Source organism: Miniopterus natalensis, chromosome 2, assembly GCF_054644295.1.
Source record: "Miniopterus natalensis isolate mMinNat1 chromosome 2, mMinNat1.hap1, whole genome shotgun sequence".
Lineage (NCBI taxonomy): Eukaryota > Metazoa > Chordata > Mammalia > Chiroptera > Miniopteridae > Miniopterus > Miniopterus natalensis.
The window spans coordinates 179069439-179094620 of record NC_142082.1 but is presented as its reverse complement, the minus strand read 5'-3'; the positions used below and the strand labels follow the sequence as shown (position 1 = coordinate 179094620).

At 50.5% G+C, this 25182-nt stretch overlaps 1 protein-coding gene across 2 annotated transcripts; it reads left to right on the top strand.

Moving 5' to 3' along the window:
• Positions 1 to 652: 652 nt before the first annotated feature.
• APOL2 (apolipoprotein L2) lies at positions 653 to 9855 on the top strand. Of its 2 annotated transcripts, XM_087813983.1 has the most exons (4): positions 5341 to 5520; positions 5713 to 5824; positions 7727 to 7847; positions 8997 to 9855. In XM_087813983.1, the coding sequence occupies exons 2-4, from the start codon at positions 5791 to 5793 to the stop codon at positions 9853 to 9855; spliced, it is 1014 nt and encodes a 337-aa protein (XP_087670109.1). In that variant the 5' UTR covers positions 5341 to 5520; positions 5713 to 5790. The 2 variants fall into 2 exon arrangements, 1 of the variants encoding a protein (XP_087670109.1); XR_015714009.1 differs by lacking the exons at positions 5341 to 5520; positions 7727 to 7847; positions 8997 to 9855 and adding an exon at positions 653 to 869 and having other exon boundaries at positions 5713 to 5815.
• Positions 9856 to 25182: the final 15327 nt, after the last annotated feature.

Below are 25182 nucleotides of genomic sequence, written 5' to 3'. Positions count from 1 at the left end.
TCTCTGTGCCAAGTCGACAACCTCTGTGTCCACACAAATGGCATTGACCACCATGGATGGGCCTCCTCAGGCAGGTCACTGTGATCTGAAGGCACTGTCCCTGCCACCAGGGACAAGTCTGGAGAGAGACCTGATCACAAGAGATCAGGGGAGACGTGAACACGGTGGCCTAGCGGTGGGCTCCCTGGTGCCATGGGAGCAGAGCCAGCAGGGGACAGTAGACTGTGGGGGAAGATGCTGGAGGGCTTCTCAAAGGAGGTGATACCTGATTTGGGCTTTGAAGGATGAGCATGATTTTTCCAGGTGGTAGAAGCAGGTGCTCCTGGCAGAAGGACGTACGTAAGCATCCGCAGCCTTCAATAGCAGCAGGTACGCAATGAACACAAGTGCGCAAGGAGCCTTGGTATGTTCAGGGACTGTGCTAGTTGCTGGTGGCAGAAAGGTGTACAAGGCAGGCATTTGGGGAATTGTGGGAGAGCATGAGAGAGGAGGAGTCTGGCAACAAGCCCGTGGGGCGGAGGGCTTTGTAATTTGCTCAGGATCCCTCAGTCCATCAGTGGCAGGTCTTCCTCCTAGAAGCTGGAGGCAGGATGGGTTGAGCCCAGGAGGACCTGGGATGTCAGATCCAGGGTTGCTCCGCTCAGCGGCCAGCAGGCAGGGTGGGGCTAGCCTGGGGCGCCGGTTGTGTAATGTGTTTGATCATGCGCTTCTCTGAACTTCGACAGGCTCTTTCACTTTTGTTTCCCCGGCACCTCTGAGCACAGAAGCGTCTGGTTTTATGCAGACACAGCTGCCGAGTGGATCTGCGCAGCTAAGGATAACTGGATCTTGTTCCAAACCAGCCGGAGGGAGATTCTTGGTAAGCTGGGGTGAGTAGGAGCCCCCCACCCATCTTCTCATCCTCAGAGCTCTTTCTTTTTTAAAATATATCTTTATTGATTTCAGAGAGAGGAAAGGAGAGGGGGAGAGAGAGATAGAAACATCAGTGATGGGAAAGTCATTGATCGGCTGCAGCCCGCAGCCCCGGCATGTGCCCTGACCTAGAATTGAACCCTGATCACCTGGATCCTAGGTCGACGCTCAACCGCTGAGCCACGCCTGGCTGGGCCTCACAGCTCTTTCTAAGACAAGGATTAGTGTCACTAGTTTACAGATGAGGGAAAACTGAAGCTCAGGGGTCTAGGTAATGGGCCCAAGGGCACACGGAAACAGAGGCAGAGGCAGGATTGGAACCCAGGTCTGTCTGATGCCTTCCTCCCTCATCCTGCGGCCTAAACAGTGGAGGGGGAACTGCTCAGATGGGTTCTCAAGCCCTGCTCCCAGTGCAGCTCAGTCCTGGGCTACCCGAGGCATGAGCCAGTGACCCCAGAGGAAGGTGGATGTTGGGCCATTCGGAGGAAGCAGGGGAGGTGGAGGAGGGCAGGTGACCCCGAGCCTGTGGTCCCTGTGGCCGGCGCCCTGAGGCTGCCCCCGGGGCTGCTGCCGAGGCTGATGGGGGCACAGGATTTCTTTTGAGATTTCAAAAATCGAGAGGTTGTTTCACCCACACGGTCAGCTTAGTGCCAGGCCCTGTGGGGAAGCTGAAGCCCTGAGTGGGCAGTGACTTGTCCCGGGTGCCAAGATGGAAGATGGAGGCCGAGAGGGACAGTGGTTGGGCTCTCCCCGCTCCTGGCTGGCCCTCGGTTCAGGGCCGGGGCTGACGGGAGGAGGAAGAGGTGGTCCTGTGTGTCCAGGATCGAAAGGAAGGCCCAGACGTAGGGAGTGCGACGGGCGTGGTGCATGACCCCAGCTGTCACCTTCAGAAACCAGCTGTGGACGTGGGTACAGCAGGCGTCTGAGCTTAGACCTAGGCGTCTACACAGGCAGAGCCTAGGCGTCTGTCTACACAGGCAGAGCCACACCTGGAAACGGCGCCATCATTCAAGCTGCGCTCCCTCCTTAAACACCCGCATCAGAAGGGGCTGCCTCCGCGATGCCCTCCAAGAGCTGGTGACGCGGGGCAGCCGCTGCCCGGAAGGGATTTGCTCGCACGTCCCGCCCATTTGTAAGAGTTTGGCTTCAGCCCTTGGTGCTGAGCTGCGTGCCTGGTGCCCGGTGCCTGGTGCCCGGTGCCTGGTGCCCGGTGCCCGGTGCCCGGTGCGGAGCGGCCGCCTCTGGTCCACAGGCCGACGGCCCCCCGGCGGCCCCCGGCCTCTCGCGCTCGGGCCCGTTATGGCAGCGCCTGCGGTTTTCCATTTTTACGAGATCCAATCAATCACACTTTTCCTTTATGGCTTCTGGGATTTGTGTCTTGATTAGCAATGTTTCCACAACAACATTAGTTTTAACATTTCTTTCCAGCACATTTATGGTTTTTTCTTTCTGACTTACACTTCGATTCCTTTAGGATTGATTGATTGATTTTGTAGAAGCTTTCGTGCCTTCTTCCTCTCCTCCTCCTCTTCTGCGTCTTCATCTTCCATGTCTTCCTTCTGCACGGCAAATGGGCACCTACAGCAGCCACAAAGGGACACAGCTGTCCCTGAGCCTTCAAAGGAGCCTCCCATCGATGCTGTGAGAAAAGCGCCCGGCGGCAGTGAGCGGAGTGGGAGGGGCAGGAGGGAGCTGGGCCCGGCCCGCGGGGGGCGGGGGGCTCCGGCAGGTCCTGCTCAGGGCCCAGCATCTGTATCAGATTATAACGGGAACCCATATTTTTCACATTCTTCTCTTCCTCTCTGTCATCATATTAAGAAATTATGGCTGCAGGAAGGAGACGGGGAAATCAATGGAACTCTGAAACCTGACAGAACTGTCAAAAGTCCATTAACTCAGTGGGCGTAATTTGTGTGAAATCTGAGTCATAGTTTTATTTGTTTTCTGCCAGAAAGAGCTTTTCACCAAGATCAACAAGAAATGCAAATGGAATGACTCCGTTTCCAGTGAAACGGTTGTCCTGTGTCCTCACCATTGTCGGACATACCCCAGGATTTAGCCAGCGGCGCGGGGAGGGTGGAGGGTGCCCGGGGATAGGAGGGGCAGCGGAGAATAGATACAGATACAAATGATACACAGTTCAAAAATTATTGGAAGAACATGAGTCATTACTTGCAAAGCCTTAGAGCACTCTGGGGCAGAGCAAACACCACACAGGTCAGCCACCTTATCATTAGCAATTATTATACCAAGTCCTTTGTTCTGGTTTCAGGCGGGTCTCAGGAGGGGTAGTTGATAAATGCTGGTTTACCTTCTTAAAATAACCCCTAATCACAATCAACATTTGCTTACTTCCTTTGTCTCCCAAGGCAAGATAGTCACAGACAGAACTGAGAGAAATTCTCTCTCTGGGAAGATCTGTTTAGATCATGATAGTTCATCAAATAGAATTGATCCAGAGTGTTTATTTACTCTTATTGACCTGAGAGGGGGAGAGAGAAACATCAGTCGCTCCACACTGTTGGGCATGGCTGACTCCTGTTTGTGCCACACGTACATGCCTTATCTTATCCAACCCGCAACCTTGGCAAACTGGGCGAGGCTCTAGCCAGCTGAGCTACCTGGCAGGGCCAGAGCATTTGCTCACAGTGAAGGCCATAAGACCTGACTGCCTTCCATGTACCTGCCCTTCCCATTTGGGGAAAATCTGGCCTCAACTCAGACCCCATGATTACAGCACTCCCCCACCCCCAATGGTCAACAAGCGGCTTCAACACAGAGACTTCCGAGGGACGCGCCTTCCTAGCGCTCGGAGACCACACTGTCACCCACGCATCCTTCAAATTGGTTTATGATCAAAAGGGAGACTGTGGATGAAAAAAACCGGTGTTCTACAGAATGTAACCTCACAGTGTTATCTGATCATAAAATCCTAACCGGGCGGTTCCCGGTGGGTGGTCACAGCCCAGGCATATAACTTTTAGTAAAAGGTTTATGTTTGCCGTCAGCAAGCCCTGTCCTTTGTTTCTGTGCGTCATGGTTAACACACCTTTGAAATAACCTCCCTCAAGAGAGCACAGTCTTGTTAACATTCCTGCGATGCACTCCCCACCTGCTTGCTCCCAGTTTCCTGCAACCTTCCTTACACGGCCTCCTTCAGTTCCGATGCACGGGAGAAACTGAGAAACGTATTCCCCAGCGCATATGAGGTCTTGCTCAGTTTGACTCAAATAAACTCCTCTAGAAATTATCAAAACAAAATGTATTATTGCCTTGAAATGAAGGGGATTCTGGCCCAGGCTACAACATTCATGAAGCTTGACGACATTATTCTAAGATAAGCCAGTCTCCAAAGGATGAAGACTGTGTGATTCACTTCTAGGAGGCACTCAGATCCGGAGACACAGAAAATAGAACTGCAGTTTCCAGGGCCTGGGAAGAGGGGGTGGGGAGTTTCTGTTTCGTGGGTACAGAGTTTCTGTTCTGCAAGATGAAAAGAGTTCTGGAGGCTGGTTGCACAACAACATGAATGTATTTAACAGTGAAGAACTGTACACTTAAAAATGGTTAAGTGTAAATTTTATGTTGTGCAAATTTTTTAGTATAATGAAAATTTTTTTTAAATGAAAGACATGTTTCTTTAAAAAAATTACTGAACACTGGAAGATGGAAGAGTTGGACAGCTCATATACTGTGAGTATAAATGTAAATTGGTGCAATTTGCTTGCATACAGTGTAGCTCGAGGTATGAAGGAATTTTTATATGTAGATTCCTTCTGACCCAATCATTCTACTTCCAGAAATATCTGAGGGAAACAATCTCAAATGCGGGTAAAGTTCTATGCAAGAAGAGTGTTTCTGCACTCTTCGTAAAGAATTAGAAACAAGCTAAGGTCCAATGGTTGGGAGAGGACAGCAGAGAGGACCTGGCACTGTCAGGAGGGCTGGGCAGCCCCAGCAGGGCTGCAGGGATGGGGCCAGGACCCCGGGCCCTTAGGGGAAGAGGGTCTTACAGAAGCAAGAAGGGCACAGGCTTTGGGAAACTACAGCCCCAGGAATTTCTCAAGACAGACTTGGGCATAGGGTTCAAGACATCCTTTTCGAACAAGAAGAGTCATTTACAAGTAAACAAATACACATTAATAAACATTATTTTTTTATATTACAGAGAGTAGAGCATAGTCCTCACAAACATGGGATTTGGATCGGAATGACTTGGGTTTGGGTCCTGGCCACAGTACTATTGTGGAAACTTGGGCTGGCCTGAGTTTTGGTGAAAACCTCGACTGGGTGATGGTTTCCTCCACTGTCAAAGGGGAGCCACAACAGCGCTCATGACGTGAAATGTGCACGCGTGCTGATGAGGGACCAGGCAAGGACCCTACCGTAGACACAATCAATATTAGCTCCAGCAAGTAGTACACACAAATGCTCCCATCCTCAAGTAATTTCCAGAGCATTCCTCACCATCTTCTCTTCTGTGTGTGGTTTTATTGCCTCTTTGGTTCTGTTGCTCCTCAGCTGTCTGTCTCCTTGTCTGATGGTCTCCTCCTTGTGCCCCAACAGGACAACAGGACTGTCACTTGGCTGGGAGTGGGCTGGAGTGAGGTGAGCAACTTCTCTTAAGTAGCAGCCAGCAGAGCCCAGCAGCCAGAGAAACACATTGGATTGAGTCCATCTTTGGACTGATGGCATTTGTGACCGTCCCAGAGGGAAGCGCCAGAGACCCGGCCCCTCGCTGCTCCCTGGTGCCACAGCTGGCTCATATTCGACCCCATAATTTGTTTTCTCTCTCCTAAGGGTGAAGCAACACCTCCTTCCAGCCAGGCACAGGCTGGTGAGCTGAAGGGGAAACTCTGAGATCCCACTGCTGACACCATGACCTCAGGAGCCGACGGGATGGCCCCAGGTAGTCACCTTCCTCCTCTGGCCGGTTCCTACTTATGACCTAGAATTGAGGGTGCTGCCTCCAGACTGGGTTAAACTACACAGGAATCAAGAACCTCCAAGGGAATTAATGTGTCCTCAAGCCCCCAAGAGGAGCCAAGGGGAGTCTCCTCAACCCAGAGTCTATGGGGGGACCTCCTTCATGGTTCTCTCCTCAGGGTGCTCACTGCACTCCTTCCACTGCCATGCATGCAGTGGCTCCAAAGAGGCCAGGACAGCCCGCGGAGGTGGGCACTGCTTGTCCCCTGTACCCAGAAACTGCTAGTTCCAGGTGGAAACCTTCCCCCTCCATTGCACCTCCAGCCCCACAGATGAGTTAGGGCCCTGACCTGTGCTCCCAGTTACAAACACCGGCCTACCGGGTGGACTGTCTCAGGCAGGAACTTCTGTTGGTCTCAAAGGCCACTACAGAGGCTGGCTTTGTTATTTCCCCACCACATCCAAGAAATACACAGATTTGGTACTCGGGGTTCCATGGAAGCCCTGGCTTCCTTTTTCCCTCAATGAATGAAGCCAGAAAAAGAAAAACAACCCTCCACCCACACAGATCTACAGCGCATTGCCAGGCAACCAAATCGCCCTTCCAGGAGAGGAAAACACTTGTTCATGTTGCAGAATCAGGGAGGAGAGGACAGATCAGAGGCCAGCTGCTCCTGAGCAGGCTCTGGGGTCCTTGAGGGAGGGCTGGAGCTGGTGGATTTCTGAGGATAAACAAGATGATCTCTTGTTTAAGAAATGGGCCAGCTTGGGGTCAGAGGTGCCAACGGGGAGCTGTGGCCCCTGAGACCAGCCTGGAGGGGACAGAGGTGATCCTGAGTGATCACAGAGTTAGAGCTGAGGGTTCAACTCCCCACCCACCTGAAGACACCTCCTCCGTTGCCCATCTTGGGGCATCTGTGAGAAGCAGGAGGAGTCCTCTTTGTTGGGTAGTTTTCCTCAATCAATGGTGTGTGGTCTGAAACATTATTTTTAAACAAAATAAGCCATAGGTAAACTACAGGGTAGAATGCAGAAATCACATGAATTTTTGAAACATATGGAGGCTTCAAACTAATGTAAGGAAATGTCTGAGGGTTGGCCTTGGATTCAACCTTGAGCTTTCTGCTTGTTGGCTTTGGACCTTCCCTTGTCCTGAGTTTCGCTTCCTTTTTCTGAGAAATAAGAACAATTCCCAGCGAGTGTATATAGCAGGAAACACATTAATGTCATGTCTCTGCACACACAAAACACACACTAGTCCAAGTGCCTTATCTGCAATTCCATGGTCTCTAAATTCCTGAGAGTCACATATTATTTTTAAAGATTTTTTTTTAATTTTAAAAATAACATTGAGCCCGGCCGGGCGTGGCTCAGTGGTTGAACGTTGACCTAGGATCCAGGAGATCAGGGTTCGACTCCCGGTCAGGACATGCCCGGGTTGCGGGCTGCAGCCAATCAATGACTCTCATCATTGATGTTTCTACCTCTCTCTCTTCATCTCCTTTCCTCTCTCTGAAATCAATAAAGATATATATTTTAAAAATAAAAAATAAAAAAAAATTAAAATAACATTGATTTTTAGGGAGAGAAGGGGAGGGGAGAAATCTGGTATCTCTCCTTCTGCTCATACTCATAAGGACACCAGTCATATTGGATTAGGATCCCACACTTATGACCTCACTTAATCACAAAATTCCATCATGTGGGGGTTCAGGGCTTCAACATGTGAATTTTGGGCGACACAGTCTAGTCCATAACATCAGGTGACTGCATCAAATGTACCCCAGGTGACATCTGCTCAGGAAGAGGAGCACCTGCCCACGTATTTATACTCAACACATTTATGTTCTGCCACAATTTCTTCTTTTACTTTTTTCTTTCCGTCTAGATGGCAAAGACTTTGAGGATGTCATTGAGTATATAATGGACCCATTGAGCACAGAGAAACTGCAACTCCTGCTGAGTGATGCAGCCTGGGAGAGATTTGTGATGGCGGCCAATGTGTCCCGGTAACCTCCAGGGGATGCCTGTATTGTCACCCAAATGTCCCCCTGATCTAGTTTCCTCTGGCAGGCACACCTCCTCCAGGCAGGATCCTGTGGTTGGGGTTGAATATGTTCCTTCTCAACAGTCCATGAGGAATATTCCCTTCATATCATTCATTGATAGACAATAGCCTCAGGTTGAGAAGAGATGAAACCTGCAGGGGGAAGGCGACATGAACTTGGGCAGGTTACGTGACCACTGTCCCACAAGGCGACCCTTCAGTGTTTCTCTCCCACACCAATGTCTCTTTCTCTCCCTTCCTCTCCCTACGCATGGCCTCGGGTGATGATTTAAAAAAAAAAAAAGTGTGAGCCTCGCTCAACTGACTTAGCAGGATTCTTGCTAAGACAGGAAGATACAGGCTGTCAAGGACAGAACATAGAAGGCCAAGATCAAGGCCTAGTCGAGAAGAGGGCTCGGAGGAGCCTCATGTCAATTTGGCAGTGACTCAGTGTACAGAGGTTAACTGGGGCTCGACTGCACGCTGTCCGCACAGCTGACCTGTAGCCTGCAGCCCCCCCGGAGGGCCAACGAGTGCCTTTTGCTGCTAGTTCCTTCATAGGCCAGAACTGATACCATCACACATCACCTTGTCAGACTGTTCCCTGGCCAAATATTTGCCAGGCAAACAATGACACTCCTATCAATCAGCACATTCTAGGATCCCAGAGATCATTTCCCAAGGGCAAAGGGCAGACCTCTTCGTGGTCAGGTGAAGTCTTCACCACACTCTAAGATTCTCTGAATGAAGGTTTTCCTGCTCCAACCCCACTTTTCCTTGTTCGTCCCTGGAGTTCCCACTCTACAAACACTTTGAGGGCGAGGGGGTCGACCTCCCTTGAGTGAGAAGCCATCTCTATCAAACACTTACCGGTTAAGAGCATCCTAAGAGGACTTTTCCACGTTTATTCCCCGATTGAGTAAGTCCTATGGAGCAGCTACAAGGTACAACATGTGGGTTTAACGTTGAAAGAAAAATTCCTTACATTTGTCAAATTCTTTTCCATATGATTTATAGTCAAAGCTCTGTGATTATGCAGAATGGATCTTACGGAGCCCATATTACAGATAAGCAAGCTGCCTTTGTTAATCGCCTGACCTTATGATTCCAGGGATGAGGCAGATGCACTATATGAAGACTTGAGTGAGCTGAAAACTCTCATGGCCGCGGAGACCGAAGACATGCCCTCGAAAGAAGAGCTGCACAGGAAGAGGTTTATGGATGAGTTTCCTCTGGTGAAACAGGAGCTTGAGGAGCACATAAGAGAGCTCCATGCGCTTGCAGAGGAGGTTGACAAGGTACACAGGGACTGTACCATCTCCAAAGTGGTGGCCAATTCGACCGGTGTTGTGTCTGGCATTCTGACCATCGTTGGCCTGGCTCTGGCACCTGTGACAGCAGGGGCTAGTCTGGCGCTTCTTGGAACTGGGATAGGACTTGGGGTAGCAGCCTCTGTGACCAGTGTGTCCTCCAGCATCGTGGAACACTCAAAGAATGTGTCCGCAAAAGCCAAAGCCAGTCGGCTAGTGTCAGCTGCCATCAAGGAGGAGGAGGTAGTTTTGAAGGTTCTACGTAGCAGTGCACCCAAAATTGCTTCTGTAGCAGAAAAGTGCATCAGATCCCTGATAAACCTTGTAAAGCATGGCCGCGCCTTCAAGCTGGTCAAGTCCAACCCTTCCTTAGCAGCACAGGCCACACGCTTCATGACCACCGGGGTGACCTCGGTCCGAAGCAGCAGGCGGGTGCAGAAAGCTTTTGGAGGCACCGCTCTGGCGATGACCAAAGGAGCCAGGATCTTTGGTGCAGCCACTGCAGCTGTGTTTCTTCTGATAGATGCGATCGAACTTGCAAAGGAGTCAAAGCACTTGCTTGAGGGGCCAAAGACACAGTCGGCGGAAGAGTTGAGGCAGCAGGCCCAGGAGCTGGAGGCAAAGCTGCAGAAACTCATCTCCATTCACGAAATGCTATGAGAGGGCCCGACTGATCCCCAGGCAGTGCAGGTAACAGTGGCGTATGTGGGACAAAGGCGTGGAGGGACCCGTTAGGAGGGAAAAGAGGCTGAGATAAAATTGATGGAACTGGGCGTTAAGGAGTCTGGTGTTTCTATAGCTGAGCACAGCAAGAGAGGGGTTCATGCGGATGGCAGGAATCTTGAAAAAGGGGAGAGAGGGGGCAAGAGGGGAGGGCTTGGGGAGAAACTTCATTTTGGACTAAGAAAGACATTGGGGTCATGAATAAAGAGAGATGTGGAGGAATAAGCCCCAAGAAGGCCAGAACTCCTGAAGAGCTGACAACGGGAGAAAGCGGGAGTCTGAGTTGTTGCCATATGGAAGTAACGGTGGCTCCTCTCCTGGCCCCCCCATGGTTTGCTGTCCCAGCAGAAAGGGAGTCTTTCGCTGGTCGTGGTCTCCAGCCCTGCCTTCCAGGTCCTCCTCACCACTGTCTTCCAGCAGGTTTGTCTTAGATCAGCAGTGACCTCTTTTTTTTAAAAAACATTCTATTATTTTATTTTTCAATTACAGTTGCAAGTCGCCTTTGTCTTCTAGCAGGTTTATCTTAGGTAGTGACTTCTTTTTATAAAAACGTTCTATCTTTGTATTTTTAAATTTCTCAATCACAGTTGGCATACAAAATTACATTAGTTTTAGGTATATAATATAGTGATTGGAATGATCAACTGATAAGCCCAGTAGCCACGCGGCACCATTCACAGTTATTACAATATCGACTGTGGGCAGTGGCTTCTTGACCGTGGTGGTGGTGATGTTGGCGGTGGCGGTGATAGCAGCAGAGTGGGTGGAACATTTGACAAGTTGCTGGTGCTCCTTGGGGCCAGGGTGCTCCCAGAGACCAATGAAATGCCAGTGAAACTCCAAATGCTGCCTTGAACTAGTGGTTGATTTGAAAAAAGTAAAGTGAAACCAGATGTGCACAGATCTACCAGAGTGGGGCCACGAGACACAGCCTCTCCATCCGGTTGGAGGGGTGGAGGTGCTGGACAAGGTGATATTTTAGATCTGTCTGTTTTCCCCCATCTTGTGTTCTAGAGACTTTGGTTCAATAAACATGGGCTGTGGACTGATACACTGAGCCTTTGTTGTGTGGATTAGTGGCCTCATCTGGGCTCTGGGTGTCCGCTTCCCTTCCCCATGAGCCTGTCCTCCAGGATCCCAGGAAGCAAATCTTCCATTGCTCCTCCTGCTCGCTCGCTCACTGGGCTCCCACTCCCCCCCCGCCCCAGTCTTGTCCCTGAGACGTGGTGCCCTGTAAGCTCCACTGGGACACCAGAGGGGAAGCTTGTGCACATCTGGCTTGGGCTGAGCACAGGTGTGTTCCTCCCCCAGCAGCTGGGACCCCAGATCGACTGTGGCACACGAGGCTGATTAAGATCAGAAGGGCTTGTTTGCAGGTGTGCGAGAGGGTCACGGATAAATTGAGGGACAGAGAGAGACGGCCAGACAGCAAACGTCCTCTCCCAAGCTGCCCTCACATTTCACCTCCTTCAAGAGCTTCCAGAATGGTCTGTGTCTCCCCTCGTGGCACTGCCCCTGCCCCCAGCCCATTCTCCACGCTGAGCCAGAACAGCCCTTAGGAATACAGATCTTACCAAGCGCCTGCTCCCAGCTTTTCAGTGGCTTCCCTTTCCCCTGCACAAAAGCTGGAAACCTCCACCCGGCCTGAAGGAACCTGTTGTAGCCTGGGGTCCCCCGAGCACAGAGCTGGAGGCCAGGCTCCCTGAGGGTTTATTTGGGAAGTGATGTCCCACAGCGGGACTGAGGGACACCGCCCCACCTGGAGCACTCATGGCCTTTGCCTCCCGCGGCCCACAGCGAGGACCAGGCCCAGCCTGGCAAGGAAATGCCGGCTCTCCTCCGTATGAGCAGGTGAGCCAACCGTGGGAAGCAGCACGGAGGAGGTTCCTTTCCCAGCCACTCAGGTCGGCACGACCTTGACCCGCGTGAGTTTAGTGGGGCAAACTAGAAACGCACAGAGGCTTTCTCACCAAGGCCGACGTGTGTGACAGGCCCTCTGAAGAGCACAAGGGCCGTGTGAGCAGCTTGCCGGGCGAGGTACCAATTCCCACGAGGAACAGGGAGAGTTTGTTCGCTGTTTGGAAATGCTTTGACCAGTGGGTATCTCTTCTTCTGGATCCCCCATCACTACCTCCCAGCCCAACATTAAGGAGAGAGATCTTATATTGGGGGGCTTGGCTTAGTTTGAGAAGTCATGGGAGGCTTCCCTGAAGAAGGGGCACTTGAGCCCACATTTGAAGGTTGCCCAAAGGTTGAGGAGGATGGGTCAGAAAGGACGCTGATGGAACTGCAGTGTGGCCACCCAGGCTTCCCCGCCAGGGCCCATGCTGAGTTCTCCAGCAAGGACAGTGGTCGGAAATCTGGGGCATTGGGGCACTAGACTTTGCCAGCAGGCTCTGCAGGGACGGGAGGTGGCACTGTCGGCACAGATATCACTGCTGTTGGATCTGTGCACCTGCAGCTCGGGACCTTGAGGACAATGCCACAGAGCTGCCACTTTTGACGTCAGCAGTAACAGGAGACCCAGGAGCCAGAGCAGGGAGGGGCCGATGGCTGCATCAGGAAAGGGCAGGGTGAGAGCACTGGGCACATTCCCCGGGGGCTCCTGAAACTTAGAAGAATCCAATAGGTCTGGGAAACCAGCAGAGCAGGAGGGATGGAGCCAGAGAAATACTGCTGTGTGAGGCTGCTTGGCCCGGCAGCTGGGGGGCCAGGGAAGCGGGCCACATCCACCTTCACCATCCATATTGAGAGCGGGGCCTCCCACCTCCTCTGCTTGCCTGCAGAACACAGTGGGCCAGATGAGTTTGGGTCAGGTCCAGATGAGAAAGGTGCAGAGGGCTCCCCCAGCCTCGGCCCTGCACACTGACTTAGGACGGCACTCCATTCGGGCCCCTCTGTGTCCTCCTGGACCCCCTCTGCCTCCTGCCACCCTCCTATTGTCTACCCTATCCCTCTGGGCTGGGCAGTGGCTCACAAAAGCATATGCTAGTCACTAGGGCTGTTGGTGACGTGTTCCTGGTTTTCCCCCTTCTAGACACGTGGTAGGATTATATTCCTGTCCTTCTGGTTGGGTGGGAATGTGTAACCAGAGCTCTGACCACTGACTTTTGAATGGAAATAATATATGTCAAACCTAAGCCATAGCATTTAATGTTGATATAAGACCTTTTTCCTCTGCCAACAACATTCCAGAGACTGGCTGCTCCATTGTCCTGGGTCCGGGAGAGAGGACTACAGGAGCAGACTGCAGGTAACCTTTGTTGCTGTAAACCACTGAGATTTGGTGGGTGTTTGTTACTGCAGCAAATCCTAGACTATCCCGACTGATACAAGCAAAACCCCTAGAAACCACGGTACTATTTGTAGAGCACCGTGTGAAAGGTGCATATCTTTAATTTCTCATATAAGCTAGAACAATTGTTAATAATAATAAACATCACTTATTGATTGCTTGCATCATACTATGTTCTTTGGCAAATGTTTTCTCGTTAATCCCCACCACAGCCCTGTGTGTTTGGTATTACTGACCTGTGTAGTATAATTAGTCTCATCGACGGAGATGAAGGGACAGAGGCTAAGGGACACTAAAGATCAAGCCCATAGCTAGTAAGTGGTAGAATTGAGATTCAAATACAGGGTCCTCTGAGCCCCAAATCCTCACTCTTTCCACCACTAAGCTGCTGTTATACATAAAGATAGAAACATCAATGTGAGAGAGAAACACCAATCGGTCGCTTCCTGTGTGCGCCTCAACCAGGGATCAAACTTGGAGCCTTTTGATGTATGGGACGAAGCTCCAACCAACTGAGCCACCCGGCCAGGGCCCTCGTGTGGCCCTTTCATAGACACGCCTTCTCCCCTCCTGCCTCCACCCCTCCTTAGCCCATGGCATGACTCATCTATCTTCATTTCTATAAACTTGTTCCGTCAAGGATGTGTTATGCATGGAATGAGGCGGTAGGAAACTTTTGCAATTGTCTTTTTACACTCGGCATAATTCTCAGGAGCGTTCGTTCATTTTCGTTGCTGAGCAGTACCCCACGGTGTGGATGGGCCACAGTATGCTAAGCATGCCCCTGTGGGCAGCCTCACTCATTTTTTCATCACCAGCACCTCGTAGACAGATGCTTGCATGCAAAGTAAGTCCTGAAGAGCAGCATTAGTTGCGATGAGGAGTGTGGGCTCTGGAGCTTCAGAGCTTCTATCCATGGGCGTATGAGCAAGCTGCTTCACCTCTGTCTGCCTCAGTTTTCTCATTTGTAAAATGGGGATATGGCTGTATGAAAATGAAATGAGTCAATACCTGTTATGTGCTTAGCTCAAAGCCCAGCTGATGGTAAAAACTCAATTAAAAATTAACGGTATAGTAATTAATAATGAATATCAACTGAACTGAATTGAAAATTCAAATTTGAAAATAAGAAAATTCAAGTTTGTGTTCCAAAGCATTTGAGACCTTGCTTCCCATCACATCATCAGGGTAGCTCAAACAAACTCTTATAAAAATTCTCGAAAAAAGAAAATTCAAACTTGCCAACTGTTGAAATGGGGGCGGAGCACACTGCAAAAGGAGTCCTCTTTCTTCCTGGAGCCCTCACACAGGTTCAAGCTTCCCTGGCCCTGAGACACGGTTATTTGAAAATAACCAAGTGGAACCCATGGGTGATGCTGTCCTTTCGGACAGTCCACAGCCCGTCTCTGGGACAAAGGGAAACCGATTCACTCAGGCCAGACTTATTGAGCTCCTACTGCTTGGGTGCCAGGCACAACCGGGTGCCAGGGATGCAGCAGGGAACAAAACAGACAACCCCTGTCCCCACGGCAGCTAATACGGTAAAAGAGGAAGCCCTTCTCTCTGTCACCCGAGTGGGAGGCATGAAGGTGACTGACACAGAAAGAGGGAGCGGAGCCGGGCAGTGGGCACCCTGGAGAGGGCGGGCGCACCCTCTGCTTTAGCCTGACAGACGTGGGATTGGGTGCCGTCTCCCTGCGCCTGATAAACCATCTGGTCTTCTCCCTGCCCCAGCCCCACATACTTCTTGAGTCCCCCTGCTTTTCGAGCGACACGGGGACACACTGCAGCCACAAAGGGTTACTGGGGCCAGGCTGCGAGCGGCTCCTCCTGGAAGTGATGACCTGCAGGAGCCGGCTTTGCTCTTTTCACCCTCCTGGGGTCCGCCTGTGCTAAGCCGGGTGACTGGGGGGGAGGCGCAGTCCGGCTGCAAAGCCACGTTTCCTCCGAGAGCCGCTAACTGGCCCATGACCTTGGCCTCATTAGCTTGGTGCTCTCCACCTGAGCTGCCTGGATTGGGGCCAGCCAGGGAAATTAGCTCAGGCCCACAGGCCCCTGGGAGAGGTAGCAGGCAAAAATAGACCAGAAGGAGCCGAAGACTCCTTGAGCAAGAGGGCCGTGGAGGTCATCGGCTCCAGGGCTGTTCCGGCTCCACAGATGGAGGCTGAGCCAGGGAGGGGAAGGGGCCTGGCCAAGGTCATGCTGCAATTCATGCAGAGCTGAGATAAGCATGAGCGCCATTGGATTCCCAAAGTCATGTTCTTCCCATCTGTGCCTTCCATCAATCTGTGGTCATGGAGGGATGGAACCAACCAACAGACAATAAGAATTACAGGTAATGGAGCAATTCATTGTAGGCCATTTGTTGTTTCTGTTTTTAAAAAAGCATATAAAGAAGTTTTTTTAAAAATGACCTGTAATAGAAAACTGCTGTAAGTTATTTAAATAGATAAAAAACCAGTACATTAAGAGATAGTGTCAGTGGGTAAAAATGGAAACTATGGAACTCCATTGCCTGCGTCTAAATCCCAGCTCCACTACTTGCTGTGTGTCTTTAAACAAATTACTTAGTCTCTCTGTGCCTTATTTTCCTCACCTATAAAATGGGGATAACATCGGAGCCTGCTGCACAGTGGTGGGTGAGGTGCAGCTCATCCATAAAAAGCACTGTGACCTAGGGCACCACAGGACTGCACTGACTCGGTAATAGCAGGGAATGTCAACTGCACAGAAAAAGTAAAAAGCAAAGCAAAAGCCTACCTGCTCCACTGGGCCCTTTCCCATGAGGGAATCTGTGTTGACAGCTCCGGGTGGATCCTTACAGAAGATCACCCATGCAGACACCAGCACGTGTGTGTTGAGCAATATCCTTACAATATATCACTGAAGCATCCTACTTTGCACAGGTTCCTTAGCTTGTCTCATAATAACATTTTGGGCATTTTTTTTTTTTTTTTTTTAAAGAATAGTTTATTGATTTTTAGAGAGAGAAGAAGGGAAAGGGAGAGAGAGAAACATGGATGTGAGAGTACAACCTCAATCGGCTGCCTCTTGCACACCTCCTACTGGGGATGGAGTCCACAGTCTGGGCACGTGCCCTTGACTGGGAATTGAACTGGCAGCCTTTGGTGCACTGGATGAAGCCCAACCAACTGAGCCACACTGGCCAGGGTGCTGGGCATCTTTTTTAATCAGCTGTGTTCAAATGTACCCCTTTCTTTTTAATGGCTATGTGGTATTCCATCCTATGGCTGGGCCATAATGTACTTAACCAGACCCCCAGAGCAGATGGTCGAGCACGCAGGAGTGCTTCCGTGTGGCGGGAATGGATGGAGTCGCAGAAAATCAGGCCACAGACACAGGTGGTGGGAAAATTGTCATGGGCTTCTTTAGCAGCTTCCTGCAAATGACAAATTTCATTAACATATTGAGCACCATCTGTTTGCCTCATTACCTCAACAGTCCTCATTGGTCAACATTTTGCCACATTTGCTTTGTCACTCTTTATTATTAATTTTATTATTACCATTAATATTTTTGCTGAACCATTTAAGAGTAAATCACAGGCATTTTGACCCTTTACCCCTTAATGCTTCTATGTGTGTCTTCTAGGAAGATGGACATTCTCCTGGATAACTCCAGTACTATTATCCAAGAGTGTACATTATGTAGTAATGTTAGAAGGTTGCTTGATTTAGTAAATTAAACTATAAGACACCCAGTTAAATGTGGCTTCCAGAAAAACAACAAATAAATTATTGGTGTAAATATGTCCCAAATATTACATGGGCTATATTATATTAAGAAATTATGTGTTGCTTATCTGAAATCCACATTTTACTGGGCGTCCTGTATTTTATCTGGCAACCCTATATTATTACCTAATGCACAGTCCATATTTGAGTTTTGCTGTTTGACCCACATAATGACATTTAAGCACCTTTCCTCCAACCCAGCGTTGTGTTCAGTTGTGGTGTTGCTCCCAAGCCGGCCTTTGGTCCCTGGCACTGACCATTTGCTGTTGCTGCCCCACAGACTCCTATTTCTAGAATTACGCAGACCCAGCCACAGCTGCCTGAGATTGTGCCTGGGCAGGACGGCCGGAGAGCCACCGCAGTGACCGTGCCAGCGGGGCAGTGAGAAGGGCCATCTTCCAAGGCACCATTCGAGGGACAGCAAGAAACTGTCCCTTCAAAGTGGGTAAACACCCCTCTGGACCCACTCAGGAGCCGATTCCAGCTCATTGTCAGAGAACAGAGCATCCCCCTGGAGTCTGCGTGGGTTTTCAGTCCTTACCGGAGGACACGTCTTTGTTGATTTTAGGGAGAGAGGGAGAGAGAGGAACGCCGATTGGTTGCTCCCTGTATGCGCCCCGAGCGGGCATAGAACCCACAACCTTTTTGGTGTACGGGACAATGCTGCAACCAACTGAGCCACCCGGCCAGGGCAGGATTTCTTTTTTTTTTTTTTTATGTTCTCAGCTCAGATTTGCAGCAGAGCAGACATCAAGGTTAGCAGGGGTGTGCTTCTCCCACAGATAATTCTGCGTCAGTTGTGTGTCGCCGCGTAACATACCACCCGAAGCTGAGTGGCTTAAAGCGACAAAGATTTATATGCTCTCATGATGTTGTGGGTAGGAGCTGAGCAGAGCTCAGCGGCACTCAGCTGGAGATCGGGCTGGGCTGGGCTGGAAGGTCCCAGAAGGTCCCAGAAGGTCTCTCAACATTGATGCTGGCAGTGGCTGGGGTGTCTCGCCTCTTCCCCACGTGGCCCCCCTCCCTCCGCACGTGGTGCCCTTTCCTCCAGGGCTCTCTCTCCATTCTTCATGTGTCCTCGCTCTTCATCAGGGCAGCCGGGTTCCAAGAGGGAAAACCAAAAATCGCCAGGCCCTCTGAGGGCCAGGCCTGCAACTCACAAAGCAACACTCCTGCTGCATTTGACCGGTCAGATCAAGTCCCACGGCCAGACCCAGACTTGGCCGCTGCTTTTGACGGGAGGAGCAGCATGCACCTGCGGGGGGGGCAAGCTGTTGGTGGGCGCGTTTGGAGACCTCACCAGACCTCCCCTCCCAGACATCTCAGGAAGCGAAAGGCAAGGAAGGGAACCGGAGTACAGACCCAAGTTGTCATGAGAGGCTTTTGCTCCCTTGACACATGGAACCTGGGTGTTCACTGGGCCTTTCTCCTTAAAGTCGCTTTGATCTTCAGCTTAAACCTGAGCACATGATACCTGCACGTTCATTGAGAACCTGTGAAGACACAGGAAACTGATAAGGTGTTGTCTCTGGGGAGGGAAACTGAGGGCTTGGTGAGCAGATTTATTAATACTTTATATACTTTTGAATTCTGTAACATGGACTTTTTAATTGTTTTTTTTTTTTTAATTTATTGATTGATTTTAGAGGGGTGAAGAGAGAGAGAGAGATTGATTGATTGATTTGCTGTTCCACTTATTTATGCATTCATTCTCTGATTCTTATATGTGCCCTGACCAGGGATCAAACCCGCAACCTTGGCTTATCGGGACGACACTCTAACCAGCTGAGCTACCTGGCCAGAGCCAAAGCATGGACTTTTATTACTTGGTCAAAAATATGTAGTTTAGAATTGACCTAACCAAGGTCACTCAGTACAAGGAGGCAGAGAAGGGACTCATACCCAGATCTGCAACCCTGAGCCTGAGCTCATTCCCAGTGTCACAAGAGGTCACATAAATCCACTGTTTTAACCTAAATCCATTCACTTGGGCACTGCTGGGACATGAAAGAGTAGCTTAAATCCAAGGGAAGACACAGATGGCTGCACCTGCAACACAGAAATGACAGTCTCAGGGGCCTGCTGGGATTTGAGCTGCTTTCAAAAGGAGCAAAATCTCCAAGTTTGGAGCATGGTGACATACCCCAGAGAGAGCCCTGAGCTAGTGGGATGAACTCGGTCCCTGGGGCGAAAGGATCTGGGTCCCTGTAAACTACAGCTGTGACCTTGAAGAGGTCACCCAGCCTCTCTGAGCCTTGATTCCTTCATCGGGGAAATGGGGAAGATAATATTCCCTATGCTATGGGTCCACCGTGAGTCTAGCAAACTCCCAACGGTGAGGTGTCAGATCCCAGTAAGCCCCTGGGGTCTGCTGAGGGACGTGGCAGGTGGCTGGCTCTCTCTGTGCCCCCGTGGAACACATTAGTGAGCTCAGCTCTTTCTGGGGACTCTTGTATTTGTGGTAGAGTGTGTGGCCTAGGACAGTCTTTCCCCCTTCCTAGTCTGTAAAGTGCATGGGCGGGGGAGGGTGCTCTTGGGTCCCTCCCCACCCTAGGGTTCCAGGATTCAGGGCCCTTCTCTGCTGAGTATTCACATGTGAGCGACTCCTCAGTGCCCCAGCATGATCCTCGCCAGCGTGCTCAGTGAGAGGAGGGGTGGCCGGAGCAGGGCCCCAGGGAGGGCGCCACGCTGGGCAGGGGCGTCTGGCATATCCATCTCTGCCTCAGCCCCTGGCCTGCTCCCCACTTCCCAGTGGAAACTGTGCAGTCTGTCTGCCTCCCCTGCATCTGTTTCAGGAATGTTGGTAACTGGACGTTCTTAACATTGAACCTGGCTCCACCAACACCCGCAAGCAGAAAAATTCCAGGCCAGAGCGATTTGCCAATGGGCAGGAAGCAGCCTTCTGGGCAGAGTGGGTGGCAGTTTGGGCCCAGAGATAGGTTCACAGTCTCTCCAACACGTGGGGCCCTGACCCCCTCCCCCTCCCTCTGGGCCAGCCCTACCTTCCCCCTCCCAAACCTTCTCTTGGGCTCCCAGCCACTAGGGGGAGGGCGCTTGTTGGCTTAGCCCTTCCCTGCCCCCCCTCCGCATCTCGGCCCTCCTCTCTGCACCGCCGCCTCCCCAGGCCTCAGTCCAGCTTTCCTCCCCAGCTCCAGCTTTCTGCTCTGAGCAGTGACGACAATGGTCTCCACTGGTCCGTACCCAGCTGTCCTGTCTGGTCCCTATGGTGCCGCTTCTCCTCTCAACAGCCCTGCAAGGTGAGCGTCACCACAGTTCCCTTTTCACAACGGGGGAACCGAGACCTAAAGAAGTAGTCAAATCACTTGTCTGGGGTCACAGCTAGGAGGCTGCCCAGCCGTGAGTCCAGTCCTGGCCAACAGCAGAAGTCTCCTGAAGCGGGGCCCTAGCTCCCTGAGCCCCACAGGCCCCTGGGAGCCCCTGCTTCACGCATGTGGCCAGATTAGAGGCGTGAGACACACGTGCAGCTCCCTCGTCAACGGCAAAGTCCTTGAGAATGAGGGCCAGGCGTTACTCATCTCCTCCCTAGGGCCCAGCAAGCGCTGGACACTGAAGGGACCTTCCAGTGTAGTCAGAAGGGACATGGGACAGGGAAACTTCTTGGCACCCTAGGGGCTGGCTCAGGAAGCGATGCCCCCCCCCCCCCCCCGGCCGTGGACAGCCAACCTTTACCGGGTCCTTGCCCCACAGCCCAGAGGGGAAACAGGGTGCCCTCTGGGGCTGGCTTTCTGGCTCCAGGGGACTGGGCTGCAGGTCACTATTTGTGTTTCCAGCAAAATCTTTGTGAAACACATAAGCCTCCTGCGGTGTGCTCAGAGCTGTCAAGGTGGGCCCTTGCCTTCCTTCCCCCGCACCGCTCCCTCCTCCCCCCAGCCCCCCCGAACCCGCCAGGTAATTAGAAAAAGATGTAGAGCATCTTAAAAACGTCTGATGAAGTGCAGTGGAAGTCACTCCTGCGTCATGGAAAATACTAGCTCTCCAAAGGCCGCCTGTTTCCTGCTCCACCCGCCGGCCCGCCCCAGCCCGGGCTCCGTCCCTGACTGTGGTGCGCAGGGAGGCGGGCAGCTGGTGGGCCCTGGGCATTCCACTGAAATTCTCCCCAGTGGAGCCCTAACCAAAAATACAGCTGGTCTGTTTCCAGAAGGCACACAGTGGGCATATTAATAGAAACGTCATGTTTGTGACTGCAGAGAGCCCGTTAGCGAATCGTGCCTAAGCCCTGACTGCTGCTTGGAATCTCCACTCAGCACCTTGTGCTCCAGTTATTTGCGCCTGGAGTCAGGTAGCTCCAGTGTTCAAGGGGCTGCTCTGCCATTTCCTGGCCGTGTAACCTTGAGCAAGTCACTTAACCTCTCTGAGCATCAGACTGCTCATCTGTAAAATGTCAGGAGCAGCAATTCCTTCCAGTCCTTTCTCTAAGTATTGCCATCAGGACCAAGTGAAGTCAACCAGCCACCCTGATGGTGACCCCAAGGCCTTTAAATCCATTGCCTCTGATTTGGAAAACTCCCAGAAAACCTTCCACTATCCACAGCCTTCCCCTTCTGCACATGTTTTGGGCTGTGGTTCCTCCCACAAATTGATTCTGTATGCTTTCTGTCCTGAGATGCCTCAACATTACTAGTCCACCAATGCCGCTCAGCTTTCCAGCTCTATTTGGATCTATTGATTTTAAGTATTTCTTTTCTGTCGTGGCTGGGGATTGAGGATGAAAGTATTAGTGAAAGCATGTGCTCAGTCTAGCATCTTGATTCGACTCCCAAGAAAGATAATTTTAAAAAGTGTTGCTGAGTAGTATAAAATTAACTCCCCCCACCACTGCCCAGCCTTGACATTTTAAGAGCCCACAGTATGGATTTGGATATCAGGCTCATGTTTCCTTTTAATGTGACATGCTGACAAGATGTGTTGAGGCAGGTTTTCCTCCAACAATGGCTCTGCCATCTGCACCCTTTATGTAACCTAACAACCCTCCCATTGAGTGGACCCATGTCTTCCCCCCTGAGCTGGGGCAGACCCTTGTGACTACCTCATGGCAGAATTCACTGTGTAACTTCTGAGGCTAGATTGTTAAAATGCTGTGTTCTGCCACTTTGCTCTCTTAGGACACTGACTCTTGAAACCCAGCCACCATGCTAGGAGGAAGCCCAAATTAACCCAAAGAAGAAACACCTGGAGAGGCCACGTGCAGCCCAGCTGACAGGCATGTGAGTGAAGACAGATGATTGCAGGCCTCACCTGCCAAGTCACCCCAAGGCTTTGAGTCTTCCCAGCTGAGACCCCAAACATTATGGGACAGAGACAATCTGTCCCTGCTGTGCCCTGTCCAAATTCCTGACCCATAGAATCCATAAACACAAACACTTTTAAAATATATATATATATATATATATATATATATATATATATATATATATCTTTATTGATTTCAGAGAGAGGAAAGGAGAGAGGGAGAGAGAGAAACAGCAATGATGAGAGTGTCGTTGATCGGCTGCCTCCTGCACGCCCCTGACTGGGGATCGAGCCCGCAGCCCGGGCACGTGGCCGGACCCGGAATCGAACCCCGATCTCCTGGATCCTAGGCTGACGCTCAACCACTGAGCCACACCGGCCGGGCACAATTAAGCACTTCCTAATTCTGAGATAAAGCAACCTAAAATCGTAACTGGAACTTGAGCTACAGAGGCTCAGCTTCATGAAGACCATCCTCACATTGCCCTCCCTGCCGGGAATGCCCTTTACTTTCTTCTTTACCTGGATAATTCTCCCTCATTCTTTAAGAATCAGCTCCAGCTCCAGCTCCAGCTCCAGCAAGTCTTCCTTGACCAGTCCAGCCCATGGGGATCGAATCCCCCTTTGGACTCTGCTGACCATCTTTCTAGTTTTCTAGAGAGAGGTAACATGGAATGGGGATGATGGAAATAGATGTGGAAATCTAGTGTGGGCATCGGAAACATCTGGGAATGTTCACCGCAATGGTGTTTGTGGTCATACACAACCAGAGCAACCTGAACGTCCATCAGGAGAAGAGGGATTAAATAAATTAAGGTACCTCTAAACGATGGAACAGTATGGAGATATTTAAAAAGATTGAGGAGCCCAGCCAGTGTGGCTCAGTGGTTGAGCGTTGTCCCCATGCATTGAGAGGTCGCAGGTTCAATTCCTGGTCAGGGCACATGTCCGGGCCGTGGGCTCGATCCCCAGTAGGAGGCGTGCAGGAGGCAGCTGATCCATGTTTCTCTCTTATCTATGTTTCTATCTCTCTCTCCTACTCCCTTCCTCTCTCTCTAAAATCAATAAAAACATATTTTAAAAAATATATAAGAATAAGGAGACTGTGTACTTATAAGGAAGGACCAGCAGAGTCAGCAGACATATGTCAATATGTCCTCAATATGTTGTTGTGAAAACAAAGCAGGTTACAGAATGCTGTATTGTTATAAAACAAAGAGATTTCTGTGTATACATACAGGTGTTTTTATTTTATCTCTGTATATTTATGTCTCATTCCAGCTTAGTTTTAGTTCTGTCTACAATCTATCTATCATCTGTCTGTCTATCTGGAAGGTTACTGTAGTGGACACTGATTGTTTCTACCTGTCCAGAGATGCTCATTCTGTCTTCTCCTGGAAATAGTAGCCAGGTCTCCTTTGGGGAACTGTTTCTTCCCACATCTGTCCCTGTGGTTTGGTAAGACTCTGTTCCTCCCACCACCCCCAGGGCTGGAGCAAGGGGCTCAGACATGGCCAATCGGAGCACCAACTTTCTCAGCCACAGTGACGGGTTTGGACAACTGCGCCCCTCCAATCACAAGTCAGGCCTTGAGTGGGCATCACAAAGAAGGCTCCTCTCCCGGGAGCTCTGACTCTCAGTGATTGAGGAGAAATGATTGGAGCTGCCTCTCCCAACAGCAGTGCCCTGGTGAGCCTGCAGGTCAGCTTCTGGGTTGTCAGAACTGAGCAAACTCACGTCCTTCCAATGAGTTCCATCATTGCTCACATTCCCCAGGGCTGGTATCTGTGCGTGAAACCAAAATGCCCTGATAGATAGAGAGACTCTCAATATTCTAACAGTGGTTACCTCTGAGGAGTGAGAGTTGCAAGACCTTCAAGTTATCTCTCTATATTATTTATAATTTTTTATTAACATATTCTACTTTTATAACGTAAAAAGATATTGGACTGCAGATGTCTTTTTTGGCTTCTACCCATCCTTTCATTACCCACCTTCCTAACTTCCTTTAAATAGGTCTCTTTGGTTATAAGTGATGTAAAGCACACCAAGGGGGGCTATATGTATATGTATTTTAACAGCTTTATTGAGATATATTTCACATACCATAAAATTTTCCCTTTAAAAGTATACACTTCAGTGGGTTTCCATATAGTCACGGAGCTGTGCAACCATCACCACTAGCTAACTCCAAAACATTTCATCACCCCAAAGGAGCCCTGTACACAATAGCACTCTCTCCCCATTTCCCTCTCCCCCAGCCCCTGGCAACCTCCAATCTGTTTTTTGTTCCTGTGGATTTGCCTACTCTGGCTGTTTCATAGAAATAGAATTATATAATATGTAATCCTTTGTGACTGGCTTCTTTCACTTAGCGTAATGTTTTTAAGGTTCTAATGGCTGATTAATAGATGAGTGAATGAGTTTAGAATGAGTGTCACTGAGCTGGCAGGTGGCAGAGCAGAACTTGAATCTGTCTTGCACCCTAGATTCAGTGCTCTGTCCACTGCTGTGCCCCAGGAGTGTCCAGAATCACCTGACAGCCCACCTGGCTGGGATGGTTTGTGTGCAACTTCTGATTGGTTCAATTCATCCATCAAATCAGGGCAATGGGCCGCTCCCCGGTGATGCAGCCATCAAGGCCAGAGAGGAGCAACATATACCAGCCTCCCTCACTGAAGACCATCAAGATTCACTGGAATTTAAACTTGTCTAAAGGTAACTAAAGGCCACCCTGCCCTTACTTCTCACTGTGACTCTGCTTTAAGACCAAAGCTTTTTCCGTAAATCACACCAAATGTTTCTGGGATGGGAATCTAAATTCTGAGGAGGGATCCACCAAGAAGATCAGAAAACATGGAATCCGCTGGAAAGCAATTTCTGGTTAAAAAAAATCACGGCTCATTAAATATCAAAATACCTTTAGCTCTCAACAGGAGGACTCTTGTGCGGCACAGGCCCTTC